General features: G+C 44.1%; 1 protein-coding gene and 1 pseudogene across 1 annotated transcript; one reads left to right on the forward strand and one right to left on the reverse strand.

Moving 5' to 3' along the window:
• LOC124523493 (olfactory receptor 2F1-like) overlaps positions 1–20,256 on the reverse strand; it is a 335,826-nt pseudogene that overhangs the window by 94,614 nt on the left and 220,956 nt on the right.
• On the forward strand, positions 18,494–19,458 carry TAS2R40 (taste 2 receptor member 40). Its single transcript, XM_047096279.1, is given in 2 exon segments — positions 18,494–19,174; positions 19,177–19,458. Coding segments are annotated over 2 exon segments (963 nt in total).

Genomic DNA, 20,256 nt, shown 5'->3' on the forward strand with positions numbered 1-20,256 from the left:
GAATTACAACAATGACTTGGTTTTACACCCTGCCTCACTCCTACTAGCCAAAGCTAGGAAACACACATCAGGGGACCTCAAGGCTTTCAAGCAAGCTGAGCAGCCACCACACTGCCAGAGGACCACCTTGTGCATATTCTGAGCATCCTCTGTGCCACTTCATCCACAACACGCTTTCATGGATGGTCCACATCCAAGAGATGGGATGAAATCTCTAGTCTGCCCTCACTCCTCTCTCTTAATTATTATGGGATTGTTTTTCTCAGTGGAGTCTCAGAAGAAGGGGGAGTCAAGTACATTTGTTTGGTCTAAAATTTAAAATCAGAAGCCTTATACACAATATTTCTTTTTATTACACAAGAACCTCTAAGCCTGTTTCAGCTCAGTCATTGTCAAGCTCATGACAGTGCTTTACCATGGACAATTTCAAATTGTCCAAAACTTAATTTGGGGTCATAAAAATCCCCCAAACTGGTTTTCTACAGAAAATTTCTTTTTTTTTTGTTTTTTACAATTTTTTAAGTTATTTATTCATTTTGAGAGAGAGAGAGCGCGCACGCGCGCGCGCACACACACACACACACACACGCACACACACAGGGGAGGGGCAGAGAGAAGGAGAGACAGAATCCCAAGCAGACTCTATGCCATCAGCTCAGAGCCTGATACGAGGCTCAAGGCTGTGAACTGTGAGTTGGTAACCTGAGCCAAAACCAAGAGTTGGATGTTTAACCAATTGTGCCACTCAGGCATTCCTCTACAGGAAATTTCTGAGGAAGTTTCTGAACTAGAGCATTAACTCGATAACAGGCTTATCTTATTTTTGTTTTATGCTAGTGTTTTTCTCATCTGTTAACAGACCTGCTAACTTCATTATGTGACTGACCTCTTGGAAATTTTATCAAGCCCTCAAACTGATTAAACAATAGCAGCAATTCCCCTTTCTTACTGATTTCATAGAAAATTTCCAGAAAGTTGAAATTGGTAAAAGCTGATTACTGGGCTAGAAATGAGAGATTTTCATCAATAAACTGAGTGGTCAGGATACTAAAATAAAGGAAAACATGTGTATGGGGCCTCTCCGCTTGCAACCCACACAGCTGTGTGCATGGCCTCATCAGCTTGAGAATTTTCTCATAAGAGCATAAGAACAAACACAGAGAAGAGAAAGGCAGGATTTAGCCCATCCCAGCCAACTCTAACTTGCCTGCCAAGTAGATAAAAAGACATGGCGGCCGATTCCCTGGGAAGACTAGTGCCTGCATCACCATGGAGACAGCTATTCTGCCCATCAAGTAGTGGGATTCTGTAAAACAAACAGAGCTGAACACAAAGATGGAGTGCTAGCACCAGGAGAGTGAGTGAGAGAAGAGGCAGGCTAAGCGAGAAGTAAAGGTGCCACACTGAATGCAGCTGTCACAGTGAGAGGAAAGAGCGTTGCGGGCAGTGACTCTCTAGATGGGAAAGACACAGCTGGTGACTGGACATCTGCCTTAGAGACCAGCCCAAACCACCATCCTTCCGCCTTTAAGTAGCTCCAGGCTCAAAGCAGGAGAGAAAATCTTGAGTGGGCTGAGTGTAACACGAAATGAGTGCGTTTACCCAGAATTGTGTTTTCACCCACCAGGTGGATTGGGGGAAGGGAGGGCTATGCAGATATTAAACTAATTACCTTTAAAATGTAAGTTGCTCTTCACACACTCGATTTGCAAATTTTAAAATTCATTCCTACTTTACGTGGGAGCTCACCTGGGATTTTGAAATATCCTCCCAGAGCATACATCTGCACATAAACTGATTCTAACCCTGGACTGGAATTTGGAATAAAATTATCTCCAGGTAGGGCCCAGCACCAGCAAGAGACAAGAGATTGAGAAGTGGTGGGAATAGATGAGATAGACCCTCAGAAATCACCATTTATGTCAGAAACAGGGATGAATGCTAATAAGACTGACTCTGAGAGAAGAGCAGTGTGTTTAACATGCCCAGGTAGACCTAACATGCTCTCCTCTCTTTCTCCTTGAATGCTTTCCCTGAACAAGCCCCTCCATTCTTATGGTTTAAGTCCCCCAAAATCTAGTGTCTTCCAAATTTGTGCCTGTCCCCCATCTCACTCCTGAACCCCAAGCCTTCTCTATCCCCAGAGTCCCTTCTCCTCAGCCCCTTTTTTGGTCCGAGATTTTTGCTAAACTAATGACTGTCTCTAACTGTCCTCTGCCTTGTAAACGAAGGCTCTTTTGGTTTTAAGAACTATTATGGACTGGCATTTATAGCTGAGATTAAAAATAACCCCCACCAGACTGCCTGGAAGATGTGATTTCCTGAGAACCTGCAGGACTTGGGAATGCAAATCAGAAAAGGATCCGATTGCCCCAACACTTACCAGAGAAAACTGCCATTTGCATCTGCGCTCCAGATCCCGGATGGCTACAAATACATCAGTGGCTCATTCAAACCAGAACCAGGCACAGATTGAAAGCCCAAGTGGAGGTGGATTTGGAAGGAGGAGTGAGAAGGACGCAGCTCTGGAAATTGGGGCTGATGAGTCGGTGTCACTGCCAAGACAGGAGGCTGGGCCATGCGTTCCCAGGTATCTGACCCTCAGCTGACTCTGGATGTCTCGGACAGCACTCCTTTCTCCAGCTCCGTGAGCCCAGAGAGACGCCCCTACACTTTTATTAGCTACACGCTTCTCAATGTCATCCTTACCAGTGGCCTGGATACATTTTTAGGCCTGGAGCAAAACAGAGGTGGTTTTACTGAAAACATGGCGATAGAGTGTGATAGTAATACCCACCGTGGGCGCAAAGCAGAAACAGGAGTCCAGGTTTACCTTGCTTAGGAAACAGATTTTCCCGAAAGCCCTTCTCTCCACACACCTGAATGTGGTAATTCCCTTCCCATCAACCTTTATCTGGCTCCCTAAATACCATTTCATATCATATCAAAAAATATCGATTGAAGAAACAAAAACCTGTTTCCTTTAAGATTCTAATCTCCCCAATTCTAAGCCAGTTTCCTCGAAAGGGCTGTTTGGCCCCTGTTTGGCCTTCCACTTCTTGTGTATCAAACCTTCCATACTCAGCAGTGCCACAAAGGTTGTCTGTATCGGTCTAGAATAAGCTAAGCTAGGTGGCAGAACACAGGACCCTAACGTCTTCCTTTTTAGGGGACACACCTAAGTATTTAGGGATGAAGGGGCATCCTATCTGCAGCTTCCTCTCAAACAGTTCAGAAAAAAAGTAATAAGTATGTATATATATTGAGAGAGAGAGAGAAGAATCAAGCAGTGCAGTGCAGTGCAATGGTAATATTTGGGCAATCTGGGGGAGGGGTGTGCGGGAATCCTGTGTGCTGTTCTTGCAACTTTTCTAGAAGCCTGAAATTAAGTCAAAATAGGAGTCAAAAGAAAGGAAAATTACCTTAGGAGCATGGTGAGCTTTCAATGAAATAATATCTACGAAAATATGCTCTATAAATTACAAAGTGCTGGTAAATGTTTTTAAACTAAAAATTATACTACTTAAGGTATCCACTTAAATTCATTTTCCCTAAAAATTAAAAAAAGAAAATTTCAATGGCTTAAGAAAACACAGGTTTCTTCCTTTCTCGTTCAAAACCCTCTACGGGCTTTGAACAAGCATTCCAAGAGTAGTTGTTCTCCACACAGCATCTCAGTGATCCAGGCTGCTTAGAGCTAATGCACCACCATCTGAAATGAGGACTCGGGGAGAAGTCAGGAGAAGGGAGCAGGAGAAGGGAGCATGTGGAATTGTGTGCAGTGAGGAGGGTGTCACACATCCCCCCCAGTCATAGCCCACTGGCCAGAGCTGACCATACAGCCCAACCTGGGTGTAAGGGGGCAGGCAACACAGTGACCACATTGCCAGATTTGTGGAGCGTTCCTGTCTCAGCTCCAGGATCTCCTCAATTTCTCATTTTCTGCTGAACTAAAAACACTTTCTCGGGGCGCCTGGGTGGCTCAGTCGGTTGAGCATCGGACTTCAGCTCAGGTCATGATCTAGTGGTCCGTGGGTTCGAGCCCCGCGTCGGGCTCTGTGCTGACAGCTCAGAGCCTGGAGCCTGTTTCAGATTCTGTGTCTCCCTCTTTCTCTGACCCTCCCCTATTCATGCTCTCTGTCTCAAACATAAATAAATGTTAAAAAAATTTAAAAAAAAAACACTTTCTCTTTCTCAGAATATGTGAAGAAGAAGGAAAGGGGAAAGAAGAGTACACGTCTTCCTATCAGTTTCCCAGTGCTCCAACTTAGACTGTCTACCTGACTGCCAGTCACGCAGAGAGGGTGGCTCTGCACTCTCTAGGGATCACCCAGATTATGTGACCCCTCCTCAGAAACATGGTGGCTTACACTTGTCAAGTCAGAAAATGTCCCTCTTGATCATAGAGACCAAAGACTTGGGGTCTTGGTTGAAGAACAAATAATGACAGCATTAAGGACAAAGAAATGCATTAGTAAAGAAGAAGCATTTGAGTGTTTTCAAAATCCACAAATATTGATCAACACGCACTCTACACCTAGATTCTTCACATTTAATATTTGCGACATCTCTTATTTACATCCGTCCAAGTCCAGCCACCTTAGAACAGCCACATTTGAAAATCACAGTACAGAACCAAAGGTATCTAGGAAATGAGAGCAGACCAATCTCTTCGGGGATCACACGATACAGACAACCAGCCCCTCAAATAAAACCCAGTGTAGAGCACAAGGCTAATAATGCCCAGCATACATATGGGAGAAAACAGGCTTCCAGTGGCCCAAAAAGAAAAAAAAAAAGAGGGGCACCTGGGTGGCTCAGTTGGTTAAGTGTCTGACTCCTGATTTCAGCTCAAGTCACAATCTCCCACTGTTATGAGATGAACCCCCGCGTCAGGCTCCGAGCTGAGCATGGAGCCTGCTTGAGAATCTCTCTCCCTCTGACCCTCCCCCCTAAAATAAATAAAATGAAATAAAATAAAGTAAAATAAAATAAAATGAAAGAAAGTGACTTTAAGGCAGGGCAGTAAATGAAGAAAGCACAGGCTCCTTGGGTTTGACTGTATTTGTGCCCCCAGAGACAGATGATTTGGCAGCTTTTGGGGAAGATCCACATTCCTAGGGTCCACGAGCTCACAAGTCACGGCAGCATTTCTCAGACTCACTCGCAGAATAAGAACAGCTCAATCCCTCCCACCACACACCTTGTAGATCTGGCATCGAAGTAGCCTCCCTGCTTTTTCTGTCACAACCCAAAGGCTTGGAGCGCTCCTCACAGAGCTAACCTTCTCCATGATCTCCTGTGCCCCTTCTGGAAGCACACACACAGAGAGGCAAGTCTTTATTTCCTCCCTCCTTCTGTCTTTCTGTCCACCCCTCCCTCCCTCCTCCCATCCCTCCCTCCTTCCTTCTTCCTCTCCTCCCCTTTTCTCCTTCTTCCTCCTTCCCGTCCTTCCCATTTGCCTTCCTCCTACCCTTCCGCCTCCCTTCCCTGTCTCCTTCCTTCAACAAATTACTTATAGAGAGCCTAACATGTGGCCAGGCACAAGCTCCTTAATTTAGAAAAATAAGACTTTACTGCATTCAACTGAAAAGTAAAAAGCACCAGTCCCCAGGTAGCTCGCTACAAATACAGAGAGAGAGATAGAACCCAGCTTCAGTTGGATACTTCTGCCCACCTACCTAAGGAAAAAGGAGAAATCCCAGGTCATTTTGTTGCTGGACGATCGTGGGTAAGACTTTGGGCATGAAGACCGCGTGCAGCCACAGAAGTAAGCACACAAACAACATCCTACTTGCAATATGTGCCGTGCACCTGCAATAGCGTTGGAAAAGCTCATTCCTACTTAGAATCTAGAGAAAGGTGAAGCCTGTTTAGGGCCCCTCCCTGCCCCTGCCTCTCCTCGGGTCAGTCTGGCACCTTCTTTCTGGACCCTTTGCTCCGTTCAGGGCTGGGTCCTCTTCTGTAGCTCCCCCGCATCCTGTACTGGTGTGGAAAGCACAAAGTACCTTCATCATCCGCCCCACTCTACCTCGACTAGTCCACTCCACTCAGACACATCAATGACTCTCTTCCTGCACAAAACACACATCCATTTTCAGCGCTCCAAAGTCTACCCTCCTCCCCAAAGTTTTCCTCACCTCAAATCATTGTATCTCTCTTTGTGGAAAAAAGTGTTGAGGACTATATTTGTCATTTTGATATTCTTTAGATGGTCATTAAAATTATATATAAATACACCACATACAATACAAAACTAGAGGCAATTTTGGTTTTAGCCTATGGATTGCCACTCACCATTTTTAATCTTTGTGAGTGTGGCCTGCTCTGCTGTGTTTCCATGTTCCAGAAGGGAAGGACGCAGGCTCATCCAGCCAGGACAGAAGACACGTGGGCTTGGATTATCTAATTGGTGTCCCCAAGAAACCCATGAAAGTTTTCCAGTTATAGTTTTAGGGTTCAGGCAGGCCATACACTGACACATTGGGAAGCGTTTTCAAGTCTGACTCAGAGCCATGGAGCCGCAAGCTGCATCCCTCCCCGTGCGGGGGGCCATATGCCCCAGCTCCTCCTGCCAGCACAGATTTGAAACGCTATCTGCTTGCTCTTCCCCACGTGAATGTTGGTAGTTATCAGCCCAGGTCTGTCTACCTTTTTCCCATTCTTCTCTCTCCTTCCGCTACCTCTCTCCCCAAATTTCTAGGCAAGAGCAAGACCATCCAGCGTTCCCAGGAGAATCATGGGCCTCCGGACGCCCCCACATCTCTGCAGCCGGAAGCAGATGCGCTCAACACTCCCACCTCTCCCTCTCTGGGGAGAGGGTCTTCCCAGTTGTGGGGTGACACAATAGAATTCTGAAATCCTCTCTCCACCAAAACCTTCTTGCACCGGGTTTATTCAATATACTGGATTCTATGAGGGACCAAGAGCAGTGACTTTCTCTCTCCATCACTGCCTTCAGGTTTACTGTTTAACAGCCTCCTTGCTAGCTATCCTTCCAGGTAGAGCCTGTCGCTTTCCAGACAAGTGGGGAATCAAAATAGCATAATTTTCCATTAAAAAAAAAAAAAGTTCAGGGGCACCTGAGTGGCTCAGTCAGTTGAGTGTCTGACTCTTGATTTCACTCAGGTCAGGATCTCGCCAGTTTGTCGGCTAGAGCCCTGCATCGGGCTCTGTGCTGACAGTGCAGAGCCTGCTTGGGATTCTCTCTCTCTCTCTGTCTCTCTCTCCTCTCTCTGCCTCTCTCCTCTCTCTGCCCCCCCCCCATAAATAAATAAACTAAAAAAAAAAAAAGTTCAGTCCCATTGTAATCAAAACCATTATCTCCCAAATGATTTCAAGGTCTCTCTGCAGCTAGGCCCTAGCACACCTCCACGCTGGGTTCCAGCGATGCGGAGGGGAGGGTGAGATATCTCTTTCTCACCCTCTTTTCCCACTTGGCTCAGCTGCTTCCAGTTCCTGGGAGGCGGCAGAGGGAGAAGGAAGTAGAAAGCACGAGGTATTACCTAACTAGTGCTGGTGCATCTGGCCACTCAGTGTCCTCTGGCTAGCGGGATCCCACGTGTGGTACACAGAATGTCCTCCCCAACCATGTCCACCTCCTAATCTGTGAAGCCTTCCACGCTAAAAGGGACTTGGCAGATAGGATGAAGTTTAGAACCTCCAGATGGGAAGATGAACTTGGGCTGTCCAGATGGGCCCAATGTAATCACAACGGTCTTTTATCAGAGGGAGGCAGGAGGGTCAGAGTCAGAGAAGATGTGATGATGGAAGTGGATGGAGGTCAGCGTGAGGCCATTACTGGCCGGGAGTAGGGCACCAGGAGGTGAGGCAGCACCGTAAGCTGCCAAGGAAAGGAATTCTCCACCAGAGCTCCCAGAAGGAGCGTGGGCTTGCCAACACCCTGATGTTAGCCCAGTAGGACCCAGCTTGGACTTCTGACTTCCAGAACTGTGAGATCAGAAATGTGTTGTTTTAAACCACTAACTTTCTGGTAATCTATTACAGTAGCAATAGGAAGTAGCTGACTTGTGGGACTCTTTGTGGGGTTTCCAGACCTCCATAGAGGGACTCTTGGCATTTATCTTTCCCAAAAGCAGTACTTCTCAACCAGGGTCAATTTTTTATATCCACTCCCCCCCGCCCCAGGGGAGATTTGATCATGTCTGGAGATATTTTGGATCATCACGACTGGGGGGAATGCCAATAGCATCTAGCAGATGGAGGCCCGAGACGCCAACTACCCTACAACGCACAGGACAGGCTCCTACAACAAAGAAGTATCAAGTCCAAAATGTCAGTAGTGTCAAGGTTAAAAACCCTAATCTAAAGCAAGCAATGAACTTGTTGGCCTCTTGCAATCTCTCTCCTGTCCAATAGCCAGCACCTCTCTTACCTTCAAGAGGGTCCTTTCGGAACAGCTTGAGCCTGACTCACTTCTACAGTGTGTGCGTGAAGGGAAAGCATTACCCTTCTTTGCTCCACCAAACACTGGCAGTCAGGCAGCCCCTACACCGCCCACCTTTTCTCTGTGCTGCACCATTAGTGGCAACAGTAGGCAGCCTCTTCCCTTCTCATTTCACCAAGCAAAAGTCAAGCATCAATCTCTAGATCGCTACTGCCCTCTAAAACTGGGCAATGGTTCTTAGCCAGGAGTAACTTTGCCCCCCACCCAGGGGATGTTTAGCCATGTCTGGAGATGTATTCTGGTTGTCACAATTGTGGGAGGTGGGGACATGCTACTAGCATCTTGTGGGTGGAGGCCAGGGACGCCGCTGAACATTTCTACATTTCATGGCAAAGATTTATCCACCCAGAATGTCAATAGTACCGAGGTCTAGAAGTTCAGCTCCAGGAAGTCCAGGTGAACCTCTCTGAAGAACGTTCTTGCTGTCTCCTCTGACAGCAACAAGGGCAGATGGTGAGTAAGATGCTGGTCTCCCTTTCCGCCAAGGGTCTTGATTCTACCAGTGATGCCCTGGCATCTCCCAACCTCCCTTGTCTTTGTTGGGGGAAGCGGAGGACAGCATTCTAGGGACACAGACAGGAAAGCTGCATGATCTCCTCTTAATACAAATTCCCTTTGAAGGATCCTCTCTTACGTAAATTGAAGGCAGAAGATGAATTAAGGATTCTGTCTCTAGATTATGTGGTCACATATCACTGACTGTATCCCACCTAGACGGCTTAGCCAAAACTTTAAAACCCTCATTTAACGTCCTGTTACACACCTTCCATAAGATGTTCAAGGCATTGTTAGGACTTAGAGATTTCCCTGTTAATTCTTCAGGGAAGGAAGCATTGTAGGCAAACATTTTCATCAAATAATGACTTTCATTTTCTTAATGTGTCTTTCACACAAATTTATGGCACAGGAGTGGAGACATGCTCTAATAATGTAAGTAACAGAGAAAGGACATATACAAACAAAAGAAGAGAGAACAGAGAGTACAGCGGGGTTTGTGGGCTTCATCCATTCATTCATTAATTCAAGCGGTCTGCTGAAATGTTGCCTTCCTGTTGAAAGCCTCCCTCATCACAGTGTTTAAATAATCTACCACTGCCTTTTGCCCACTTTCTCTGTCCGATCATTGTACTTTTTTTTATTATGATGTAATCCTATGCCATAAAAATTCACTCTTTTAAGTATACGATTCAGTGGGTTTTAGCATATTTACAAGATGTATGCAACAATCACCACTATATGATTGTAGAAGTTTCATCACCCCAAAAAGAAATGCTACTGGGGCGCCTGGGTGGCGCAGTCGGTTAAGCGTCCGACTTCAGCCAGGTCACGATCTCGTGGTCCGTGAGTTCGAGCCCCGCGTCGGGCTCTGGGCTGATGGCTCAGAGCCTGGAGCCTGTTTCCGATTCTGTGTCTCCCTCTCTCTCTGCCCCTCCCCTGTTCATGCTCTGTCTCTCTCTGTCCCAAAAATAAATAAAATTTGAAAAAAAAAAAATTAAAAAAAAAAAAAAAAAAGAAATGCTATTTATTTCACAGTTATTCCCGATTTCTCCCCTCCCTAGTTCATATCAACCACAAATCTACTTACCTTCTATCTGTATCATTTGGCCTGTCCTGGACATTTCATATGAGTGAAATCACGTGATATGTGGCCTTTTATGTCTGGCTTCTGTCACTTAGCATTTCCCTAATGACTAATGGTGCTCAGTACTTTTTCATGGGCTTATTAGTTATTTGTATATCTTATTTGGAAAAATGTCTATTCAAATCCTTTGCCCACTTTTTAAATTGGGTTGTCTTTTTATTGTTGAGTTGTAAAGGTTCTTTATATATTCTGGATACTAAACTCTTATCAGATATAGAATATGCAAATATTTTCTCCCAGTTATATGAGTTGTCTTTTTGTTTTCTTAACAGTAACCATTGAAGCACAAAAATTTTTTAATTTATATAACATCTAATTTCTCTATTTTTTCATTGCTTATGCTTTAAGCGTCATATCTAGGGAGCCAGTGCATAATCCAAGGGCATAAAGATTTACACCTGTTTTTTTTTTAATTTTTTTTTAACGTTTATTCATTTTTGAGAGACAGAGTGCAAGTGGGGAAGGGGCAGAGAGAGGGAGACACAGAATCCAAAGCAGGCTCCAGGCTCTGAGCTCTCAGCCCAGAGCCCGACATGGGGCTTGAACCCATGAACTATGAGATCATGACCTGAGCCAAAGTTGGATGCTTAACTGACTGAGCCACACAAGCACCCCTACACCTCTGTTTTCTTCTAAGAATTTAATAATTTCAGTTCTTACATTTCAGTCTTTGATCCATTTTGAGTTAATTTTTGTATATGGTGTGAGGTAGAAGTCTAACTTCATTCTTTTACATGGAGTTAGTCAGTTGTAGGTATTATTTTTTTAAAAGACTATTCTCCCCCCATTAAATAGTCTTGGCATCCTTGTTGAAAATCAATTCTTTACTTTTTTATGGAAGCTATCATCTAAAATTATATCATCTGTTAACTTGTTTATATCTACCCTTCCCAAATTCCCAAACTCTCTCACTCCCCTCCGTCTCCCCCACCCCCCAAACTAAACTGTAAGATGAAGACAGGAAGTTGTTTGTTTACTATTTATCTCCACTGCCTGGAACATAGTAGGCACTTACGTATTTGTTGACTGAATAAATGAGATTCCAGTTTCCTTTAGAAACAAAGGTCATTGTGTGTATCTATACCATTTAAGTGCAGGAACTCATTTAATTTAAGGCAAAAAATAAAATAAAATTAAATTAAATTAAATTAAGTTAAGTTAAATTAAGTTAAGTTAAAAAGTTGTTGAGCCCTGTGTTGAAGTGAGCTTTCACAAACATTTCCTGGATTGGATAAGAAGAGCCTAATAAGGCAAGTAACTACCCATTAGTAAAGAGAGAGCCTGCAGAGAAGTTAATAGAAATCCAAAGGCAAGTTTAAAGGGACCACCAAGACCATTACCTGATACTCCAGTAATGACCTCAACAGGTGAGTGGCCCCAAGCAATTCTCTTGCCTGCTTAAGGCCTCAGTTCTCATCCCCAACACCAGCTCTCAGGTCACCTGCAGTACTAGTATTCTGATAATCTGGAGTCTTTAGAAACAGGCTCTGTAGTCAACTCAAGTTAATCTTTTTAAGGGACATAGTTTTTATTTGCAAGTTATCTTTAAAAATAATTATTATTAAAAAAATAAAAAATGAAAATAATTATTAACAAAAAAGATGCTTTATTAAGAGACAATATGAGTTTCCTCATGAAAGCTGTCTGACCACGACCATATCTCTAACCACGAATATAAAGATTCAGAGCTCTCCCTAAAAGTGGGTAGGTAAAACTCTTAGCCAAATGCCTAAAAGAGAAAAAGGTTTTCCAGAAGCTCCTGTTGAGAAAGAAAGAGCATGCCCGCCCACTAGTGGACAAATTAAGTAATTGCCAGATTTTCCAAGAAGGATTCCCAGGCTCCACCTTACCGTGAGTGAACGAACACTGTCAGCTAAGCTCTAAACTATCACATAACTGCCGGCACAAAACACTCGTTGAAGAGGTCACTGAAAACTCCAGGGTTATAAAGGTCTATGGGTCAACACAGAAGAGGTAAGAAAAACCAACCAAGTGCCAGGAGCATAATCAAACTTTATTTTTCTGAACCAGGATTACAACCATACCACATAATGCATACACATGATATTGACAATGGTAACTTAAATTCAAAATTGGAAAAAAAAACATAAAATAGAAATATTTTACTTTTAACATTGTCTTTCACAATTTGTTAACTCTTGTTTTGGAACCAGAAATCTGCGACTTTTTCTTTAGCACATCATTGTTTAAATCTTGTACCAAGTTCCACGTGAGCACGGAATTCAGCCTTGACTGGTAGCCTTGACTTCAATAATTGAGAAGAACTGTTCACAAACGTAGGCATTTCCAAAGAGTTTTAACAATCTTTGCACAACTGTTCAGATATTTGCAGGAGTTTGGGGCTCTGGTGTCACTGTGCTAGATGTCCAGTCCTGTGTCGCACCGCAGATCACCTTTCACACTGCAAGTATGTATGAAGAGATAAAGGAGCACCGAGCAGGGGAAGGTTACCTTCACAGGGCTGAAGTCAACGACAAAGTCAGCTTTCAGCATCACAGAATTTCCATCACAGGGCTCTGACCATCAGCTACAGTTCTAGAGCTAATTCTAGCACAGAAAAGAAGACCAAATAACGCTCTGCCAGATCACTGTCTCCATAATGTTTCATAACTCTAATGGATGACTTTGCACGGCGTTCAAAGTGTTTGCCAACCCAAAGGCCAATTCTGTGATAACAATCTTTGCTGCTTAGCATAAACAAAGATTTCTTTTCCTCCGTGACGAGGAACGAGTTCATTTCAACAGTTCAACACATCTCCTTAGCTTCAGTGGTGACTGAGCCTCCCAGCCTACGTGCAGTGAGCAGACCTCCGTGTTATGTGTCCAATTCATTCAACGGTGACTGCGATGCTCTGTGGCCCAAATCCCAGGGGGAGACCCAGCTTACAGGTGGTGAGCTCTGGGTCTGTGATGTGTTCCATTTTTAACTTCCAGCAGAAAGCAATTCCTGCTGAGTAATGCAAATGAGTAGAGGTAAAGCCTGTGTCCTTGCATAATTTGCCACGTGGAACTTAAGTGTTACCGCAAGTCCAATATTAGCACCATCCATCCCAGGATCATCATCTATATTAAATTGTTTAAAGTTTCCTCTTGTTACAGAAATGAATTTCTTAATTACTTCCTAGTGTTGTGCCTGTCATGGGCACACTGTCTAAAATATTTTCAGTCGTATAAAAATTCTCAAACCCACGGTGAATAAATAGAGCTAATTATTACATCTAAGTATTACTAAATATGTCCCCTCATCAGCTGCAGAAGCAAATGTCACAATGTTTAAAACTTTTTTCACACAATTTTTCTTTTAGTTTCCTAGCCATATTTCTAGTACATTGAGCAACAGTGTTTCTGGTTACACTTCTATTTTCACACGTCTGTATCTTCTCAGGACATGCAATTTCTACCCCATTCAATAGACACTCCTTTACAACTTGCTATCTGTGAAGAATTTGATGGCCCAGGCAGATTTTTCACTAAAATATATAACTGCTGATTGTCTTAAAAATCAAAACAAACCTTGCTGGCTTTTCAGTTCTCTTTGCAGCTCTTAGGATTTGATCAGACATCTTTTCCACATCCTTGGTCTTTTTTCTTACAGTGGTTTGTTTCATCACACCACCTAGGCTGTTGTCTTAAATTACATCCTTTGCCACATAAGCACACAGAAGTAGCCTTCAGTTTACAAAGTGGAACATAGGACTCTCTACGTCTATGTTCTACTTCCTCCTTTTCACAGAGACGTAAGAAATATTCACTTTTCTAACACGATACAGTAGAAGTGACCTTCACAAAGCACAACTCAGTTTTGCAAAATACATAACTCTTCTCTGTAATTCAACCTCTGGATCTGATCTCCTCCACCTGATGGAAGAACATGTCCTCAGTCTTATCCAGGAAGGCATTCAGTCTCTTCCATAAGGATGCCCACACCATAAACCATGCCAGTAAGTACCCCTTGCCTGTAGTGGTTCTCAACCCTCCCTTGCTCCTACTGGAGCCACAATGGGGAGCTTTGGAAATGCCAATGCTTAGCTTTTCTCCACCATGATTACTCAGAATCTTTGAGGATGGGACATGGGTATGATGTCTTTTAAAGACCCACAGTGTTAATTCAGGCAATTCTGGCACATAGACAAGGTTGAGAAGGACAGATGTGGAGCAAGCAGACCTCACATGTGCTCCTCACGAGACAGCCGGTACATGATGCCTGACCCCCAGAAGCACGGATGGCCAGATGATGTCAGGGCAGTAGCAGCAAACATAAAGGAATGAATTTACCATAGCAGCCAATGAAATACAGCTACCACCCATCCCCTCTCCCACAGCAGCACCCTGGAAGAAGAGGGAGACAGGTGTCCCAGACCCACCTGGTCCCTCTCCAATCCAAGCAGATGTGGTCTCAGCTCAAACTGTGCTGGGGGTGGGAGGAGGGGACATGGTAAGGTTTAAATCAAGCATGAAACTAAACTGGATCGAATACTAACAACCAAAAAAGACTAGGAAAGATGAAATCTGCCCAACGTGTCACCATGGGATGGGAAAGGGAGAGTCAGAAGCATGGAGTTGGGCACTACGATCGAAGGAAAGAATCTTGGTCACGTTTATCCTGCTTAATGACTTGACAACACTTTATCAATGAATCGTACTTCAGTGTTTTCTCAGTCACACAGGTTTAAACACTATGATTATAAGATTTTCTCAGGATTTCTTCTTCCTGTCTTCTGGGAAGTGACACCCATGTTCCGCGGGCATCAAACAGACTTGGAGGGAGGTGGGGAGTGGGGAGCCTCTTCCATGGCCATTCCTTTGTCTTTGCATTGGCTTCATCTGAACCCAAGCTTGCAAAGCCTCCTGGATAAGACCACCGGACCCCTTTGGAATCCACTAACTCCCGCAGCAAATTTTTAAGCCTTTTGTGTGAACACAAGGTTTAGTGGCTCTCTCAAGTGTGCCTGGGGAGACTCTGGAGCAGTCCTGCAGCCCCACTTTGCCACCCCCTGCAGCCATGAGAGGTGGGCAGGATGCTAGGTCTCTTTCATGGAGATGCTCACCTCCTCTCGACTCTTCCATGCACTTCTCATTCCTCCCCAACTGGGAAAGCATCTTCTAGTCTGCATGGTGGTGCTTGACAGAGAAGTGTTGGAAATGGTTCCCCCAAACACATAGTCTTCCAAATCTGATTTATCTGACACCTGCACCAAAGCTTTTGATCCCAATAGCCAAGAATATGAAACCTTTGGTCTTTGCTTCCCCCATGGACCTCCTCCATAGTCTCCTCCAAAGGGGACTCCATTCTAGCTTCCTGAATGAGAAAGGGTCACAGAATAAAAACCGAACTGGCCCCACATCCCTATTGATATGGCACCAGTCATATCATCAGCCCCCACTGCTCTTCCTATTAAGATCAGAGAAAAAGGTGAACAAATGCCACCAGAAGATAGCACTGGAACAGTAGAAAACAATTGTGTGCAAAAAATTTAGGGAGATATTATTTATCACAAACTGATATAAGTTGGAACAAAGTACACAAAAAGATGAGTTTGGTGCATTGGAATTCATGAAAGCTGATGATAAATACTACTCTCTGTTAGCAGAAGTAACAGAAGTTAATGACTCTCAACAGATATGCAGAACTTGTCAAGGAATCTTTTTTTTTAGAGAGAGCACACAAGCAGGGGGGAGGGGCAGAGGGAGAAAGAGAGAATCTTAAGCAGCTCCATTCTCAGCCTGGAGCCCAATGAGGGGCTTGATTCCATGACCCTGGGATCATGACCTGAGCTGAAATCAAGAGTCAGAGACTCAACCAACTGAGCCACCCAGGTGCCTGTCAAGAAATCTTGTTGTTTCCTGTTTCTGGCTATTATGAGTAAAGCTTCTATGAACACTCTTGTCCAAGTCTTTGGGTTGACATGAATTTTAATTTCTCTAAACAATGCTTTCCTAATTTTGCAATATGTTGCTTTTTCTGGTGCTATGTGTATGCAACCATGATTTAATAATAAGAGGCAATTTTATAATAAAAATAAATCTCTGAGTTTAATTTGAGATAAAATTAATTTGGAGATGGAGAAATCCATTTTCATCATCTCTCCATTTCTATTAGAAAAATTACAACAGGGCCATCACATTGGCATGAAGCCTCAGAATCAAGAAGATGCTACGAGTTGGTGAATACTGTGACAAACTGAAAAGTACATACATAACCTTGTTTTAAATGTGCAGCCACATTGAGGAGGGCACTCGTTGGGTTGAGCACTGGGTGTTGTATGTAAGCAATGAACCATGGGAATCTACCCCAAAAACCAAGAGCACACTTTACACACTGTATGTTAGCCAATTTGACAATAAATTATACTAATAAATAAATTATAAACATTTGTTAAAAGTTTAAAAAATAAAATAAAAAATAAATGTGCAGCTACTATTCTTCCTCAACCAATTCACCATGTGGTCCCAATGTTCCCCAATCTTCTAATTTTTCAAGGGCAGACAGACTTTTTGTGCATATATGCAACCTCCTGAATTTGCACGTTGACCAGCAGAAAGTAGCAAGCACTGGCGGTGGGCCTAATGCCGTCCAGTCTCAGGCTGTGCAGGATAAAACACAATGGCAGGCCAGATTTGGCCCCAAGACTCATTAATCTGTAGCTAAGATTTTGGTTCTCAGTCTGGCTTTGAGCAATATGAACTTTTAACTTTTTAAAAATACATGTCTATGGGACGCTTGGGTGGCTCAGTCGGTTGAACATCTGACTTCGGCTCAGGTCATGATCTCACAGCTCGTGAGTTCAAGCCCTGCGTCAGGCTCTGTGCTGACAGCTCAGAGCCTGGAGCCTGCTTTGGATTCTGTGTCTCCCTCTCTCTCTGCCCCTAACCCACTCGCATTCTGTCTCTGTCTCTCTCAAAAATAAACATTAAAAAAAATTTTTTTTAAATAGAACATGTCTGGGCCCTAGCTCAGATTCTGACTTAACTAGATCAGGAATGAGGCCCGAGCATCTGCATATGACTTTAAATTTCTTTTTTTTTTTTTTAATTTTTTTTCAACGTTTTTTATTTACTTTTGGGACAGAGAGAGACAGAGCATGAACGGGGGAGGGGCAGAGAGAGAGAGAGAGAGACACAGAATCGGAAACAGCCTCCAGGCTCTGAGCCATCAGCCCAGAGCCTGACGCGGGGCTCGAACTCACAGACCGCGAGATCGTGACCTGGCTGAAGTCGGACGCTTAACCGACTGCGCCACCCAGGCGCCCCTGACTTTAAATTTCAAGTTAACAGTGTCTGGTCACATTTCTCAACTTCAGCACTGTGTTCAGAACACCCCACCACTTGCCCAAGCTAATTCTAACCCGATTCTGAGTTGAAATACTGATGTGCATCGCGGTGTAAATTATAATCAGTGATAAACACACAAACAATGAAACTGTCACAAGGCAGTTTTTCTAGTCTCTAATTAACCCAAATGGCATCAAATTTTGGCTCTTCTGTGTCTGAGGACATTATAATAGCTGACCTTTCTGGAGGAAACTTGGGTCTAAGTAAAAATGTTTGCATACAAACTGATGGGAACTTCTTATTCATGAACATGCTAACCACAGGATAAAAACGTCTCTGCAAATAAGGGAGACAAAAAGAAGCAGGAGAAGGCAGATCAAAGGAGCTGTTGTGTTTTTACAATTTGGCAGGTAACAAGTCTTATGAAATGAGCACAAAGGCGTGAGCACAAAGACTCCTAACGTGGGACTCTTGCCTTTTAAAATTTTTTAAAGGGGCGCCTGGGTGGCGCAGTCGGTTAAGCGTCCGACTTCAGCCAGGTCACGATCTTGCGGTCCGTGAGTTCGAGCCCCGCGTCGGGCTCTGGGCTGATGGCTCAGAGCCTGGAGCCTGTTTCCGATTCTGTGTCTCCCTCTCTCTCTGCCCCTCCCCCGTTCATGCTCTGTCTCTCTCTGTCCCAAAAATAAATAAACGTTGAAAAAAAAAATTAAAAAAAAAAAATTTTTTTTTTAAATTTTTTTAATGTTTATTTTTGAGAGAGACAGAGACAGAATGCGAGTGGGTTACTTACTTAAAGTAAGTAAGGGAGAAAGATTCCATGATAGGAACCTATCTCAAATTTTTTCCAGTGAGGTCCTGCAAGCCCGAGGCAAATGGGTCTTTATGAAAAACAGAGACATCCAGTAACAAGATCCTCCCATCATTTGCCTTTCAAGCCTCCGACCTGTAGTCATGGGGCAAACAAATGAAGAAAAATTGGAAATAACCATTAACTGGGGAAAAAAATTATAATAACATTGAGCGAGGATCAGAAGACTGCATAGCAGGTACCAGGCCTTGGCATGGAAACCTGGAGGTCAGGGCCAAAGAGAATGGCGACAGTGAACACAGATGCCATGGATAGAGACACGTCCAGGTTTAAAATCGTCCTCACCGTGGTGGTCTCTGGAGTAGAGTGCATGACTGGCATGATTGGGAATGGCTTCGTCACTGCCACCCAGGGGGCCGAGTGGGCCAGAGGCAAAAGGCTCCCTGTGAGTGACTGTATCCTGTTGAAGCTGAGCTTCTCCAGGCTTTTGCTGCAGACCTGGATGATGCTGGAGAATATTTACAGTCTATTCTTCCTGGTCACTTATAACCAAAACACAGTGTTTATAATCTTCAAAGTCATCACCATGTTTCTGAACTATTCCAACCTCTGGCTTGCTGCCTGGCTCAACATCGTCTCTTGCCTTCGAATTGCAAACTTTGCTCACTGTTTGTTCTCCATGATGAAGAGGAAAATCAGAGAGCTGATGCCTCGGCTTCTGGGGCTGTCACTGTTCATCTCCTTATGCTTCAGCTTTCGCTTCTCTAAAGATATCTTCAATGTGTACGTAAATAGTTCTGTTCCTATCCCCTCCTCCAACACCACTGAGAAGAAGTACTTCTCTGAGACTAACATGGTCAACCTGGTTCTTCTCTATAACCTGGGGATCTTCATTCCTCTGATCATGTTCATCTTTGCAGCCACTCTGCTGATCATCTCTCTCAAGAGATACACCCTACACAAGAGATACACCCTACACATGCCACTGGCTTCAGGGACCCCAGCATGGAGGCTCACATGGGGGCGATCAAAGCTATCAGCTACTTTCTCATTTTCTATATTTTCAATGCAGTTGCTCTATTCATTTCCATGTCCAACATCTTTGACATCAACAGTTCCTGGAATATTTTGTGCAAAATCGTCATGGCTGCTTACCCAGCTGGCCACTCAGTGCTACTGATCTTGGGCAACCCTGGGCTGAGAACAGCCTGGAAGAGGTTTCAGCACCGTGCTCATCTTCATCTATAAGACCAGACCCCGTGATGGAATCCAGAGTGCCACAGGACCGGTTCAACCAGCTCTGCCTTTCCCCCACCTAAACCTCTCTCCTCACCCCTCTTTTCTGCTTAATCTTATTTCTCAGGTAACTGGGTTGTTCCATGAATGGGACACTGAGTTTTTAACTTGAGATTCTAAGCTGAAGTAGCTACGCAACTCTAAGATGGATTGTGGAAGCTCCTTGATCTATGTTCACTCATCTCCTGCCCTGAGCCTTAAGTAAGGAGAGGATGGCTGGACCTCTCCATTTGCCGGGGATGATCTCAGTGTGTGCCTGTGGTCACTGGGCACCCTTTAATTCTCAAAGATATCTTGGTCTGGATGAAAACTTACATGGTCACCCTACTGAAGGCACCCTACTAACCCACAGTTAAGAAAAAGGAGGGCTAGTGACAAGCATTGTATGCAGTCCAAGAGGCAGAAGGGAGGCTAGCATACCTACAGGGAAAAGGGACTAAGGAGAGAAAGCCCGGCCAGAATTACCAGGTGCTGCAGAGGTTTCAAGGAAAATGGAGGCTGTGTATACTATTAGTGCAGTGACAGGTAGCATTCATATTACAGAAGTTTCCAGAGTAGGTGATGAAAACAGTGAGGGAGTTTGTAAAGACCAATAATTTCAGGAGGTTGTCTGGAGAAAAACATGAAATACAGGGCGGCAGATGGATAAGTGGATGGTCAATTGAATGTTTTATTTTTCCAAATGGCAGGGGGGCATGGGGGGAAGAGTGGCATGTGCAGCCCTAGGAAGAAAACAGGAAGAGTCCAGAG

This window comes from Lynx rufus, unplaced genomic scaffold, assembly GCF_022079265.1.
Source record: "Lynx rufus isolate CCGP_SWC_20201006 ecotype Redwood Valley unplaced genomic scaffold, mLynRuf1.p SCAF_4, whole genome shotgun sequence".
Taxonomy (NCBI): domain Eukaryota; kingdom Metazoa; phylum Chordata; class Mammalia; order Carnivora; family Felidae; genus Lynx; species Lynx rufus.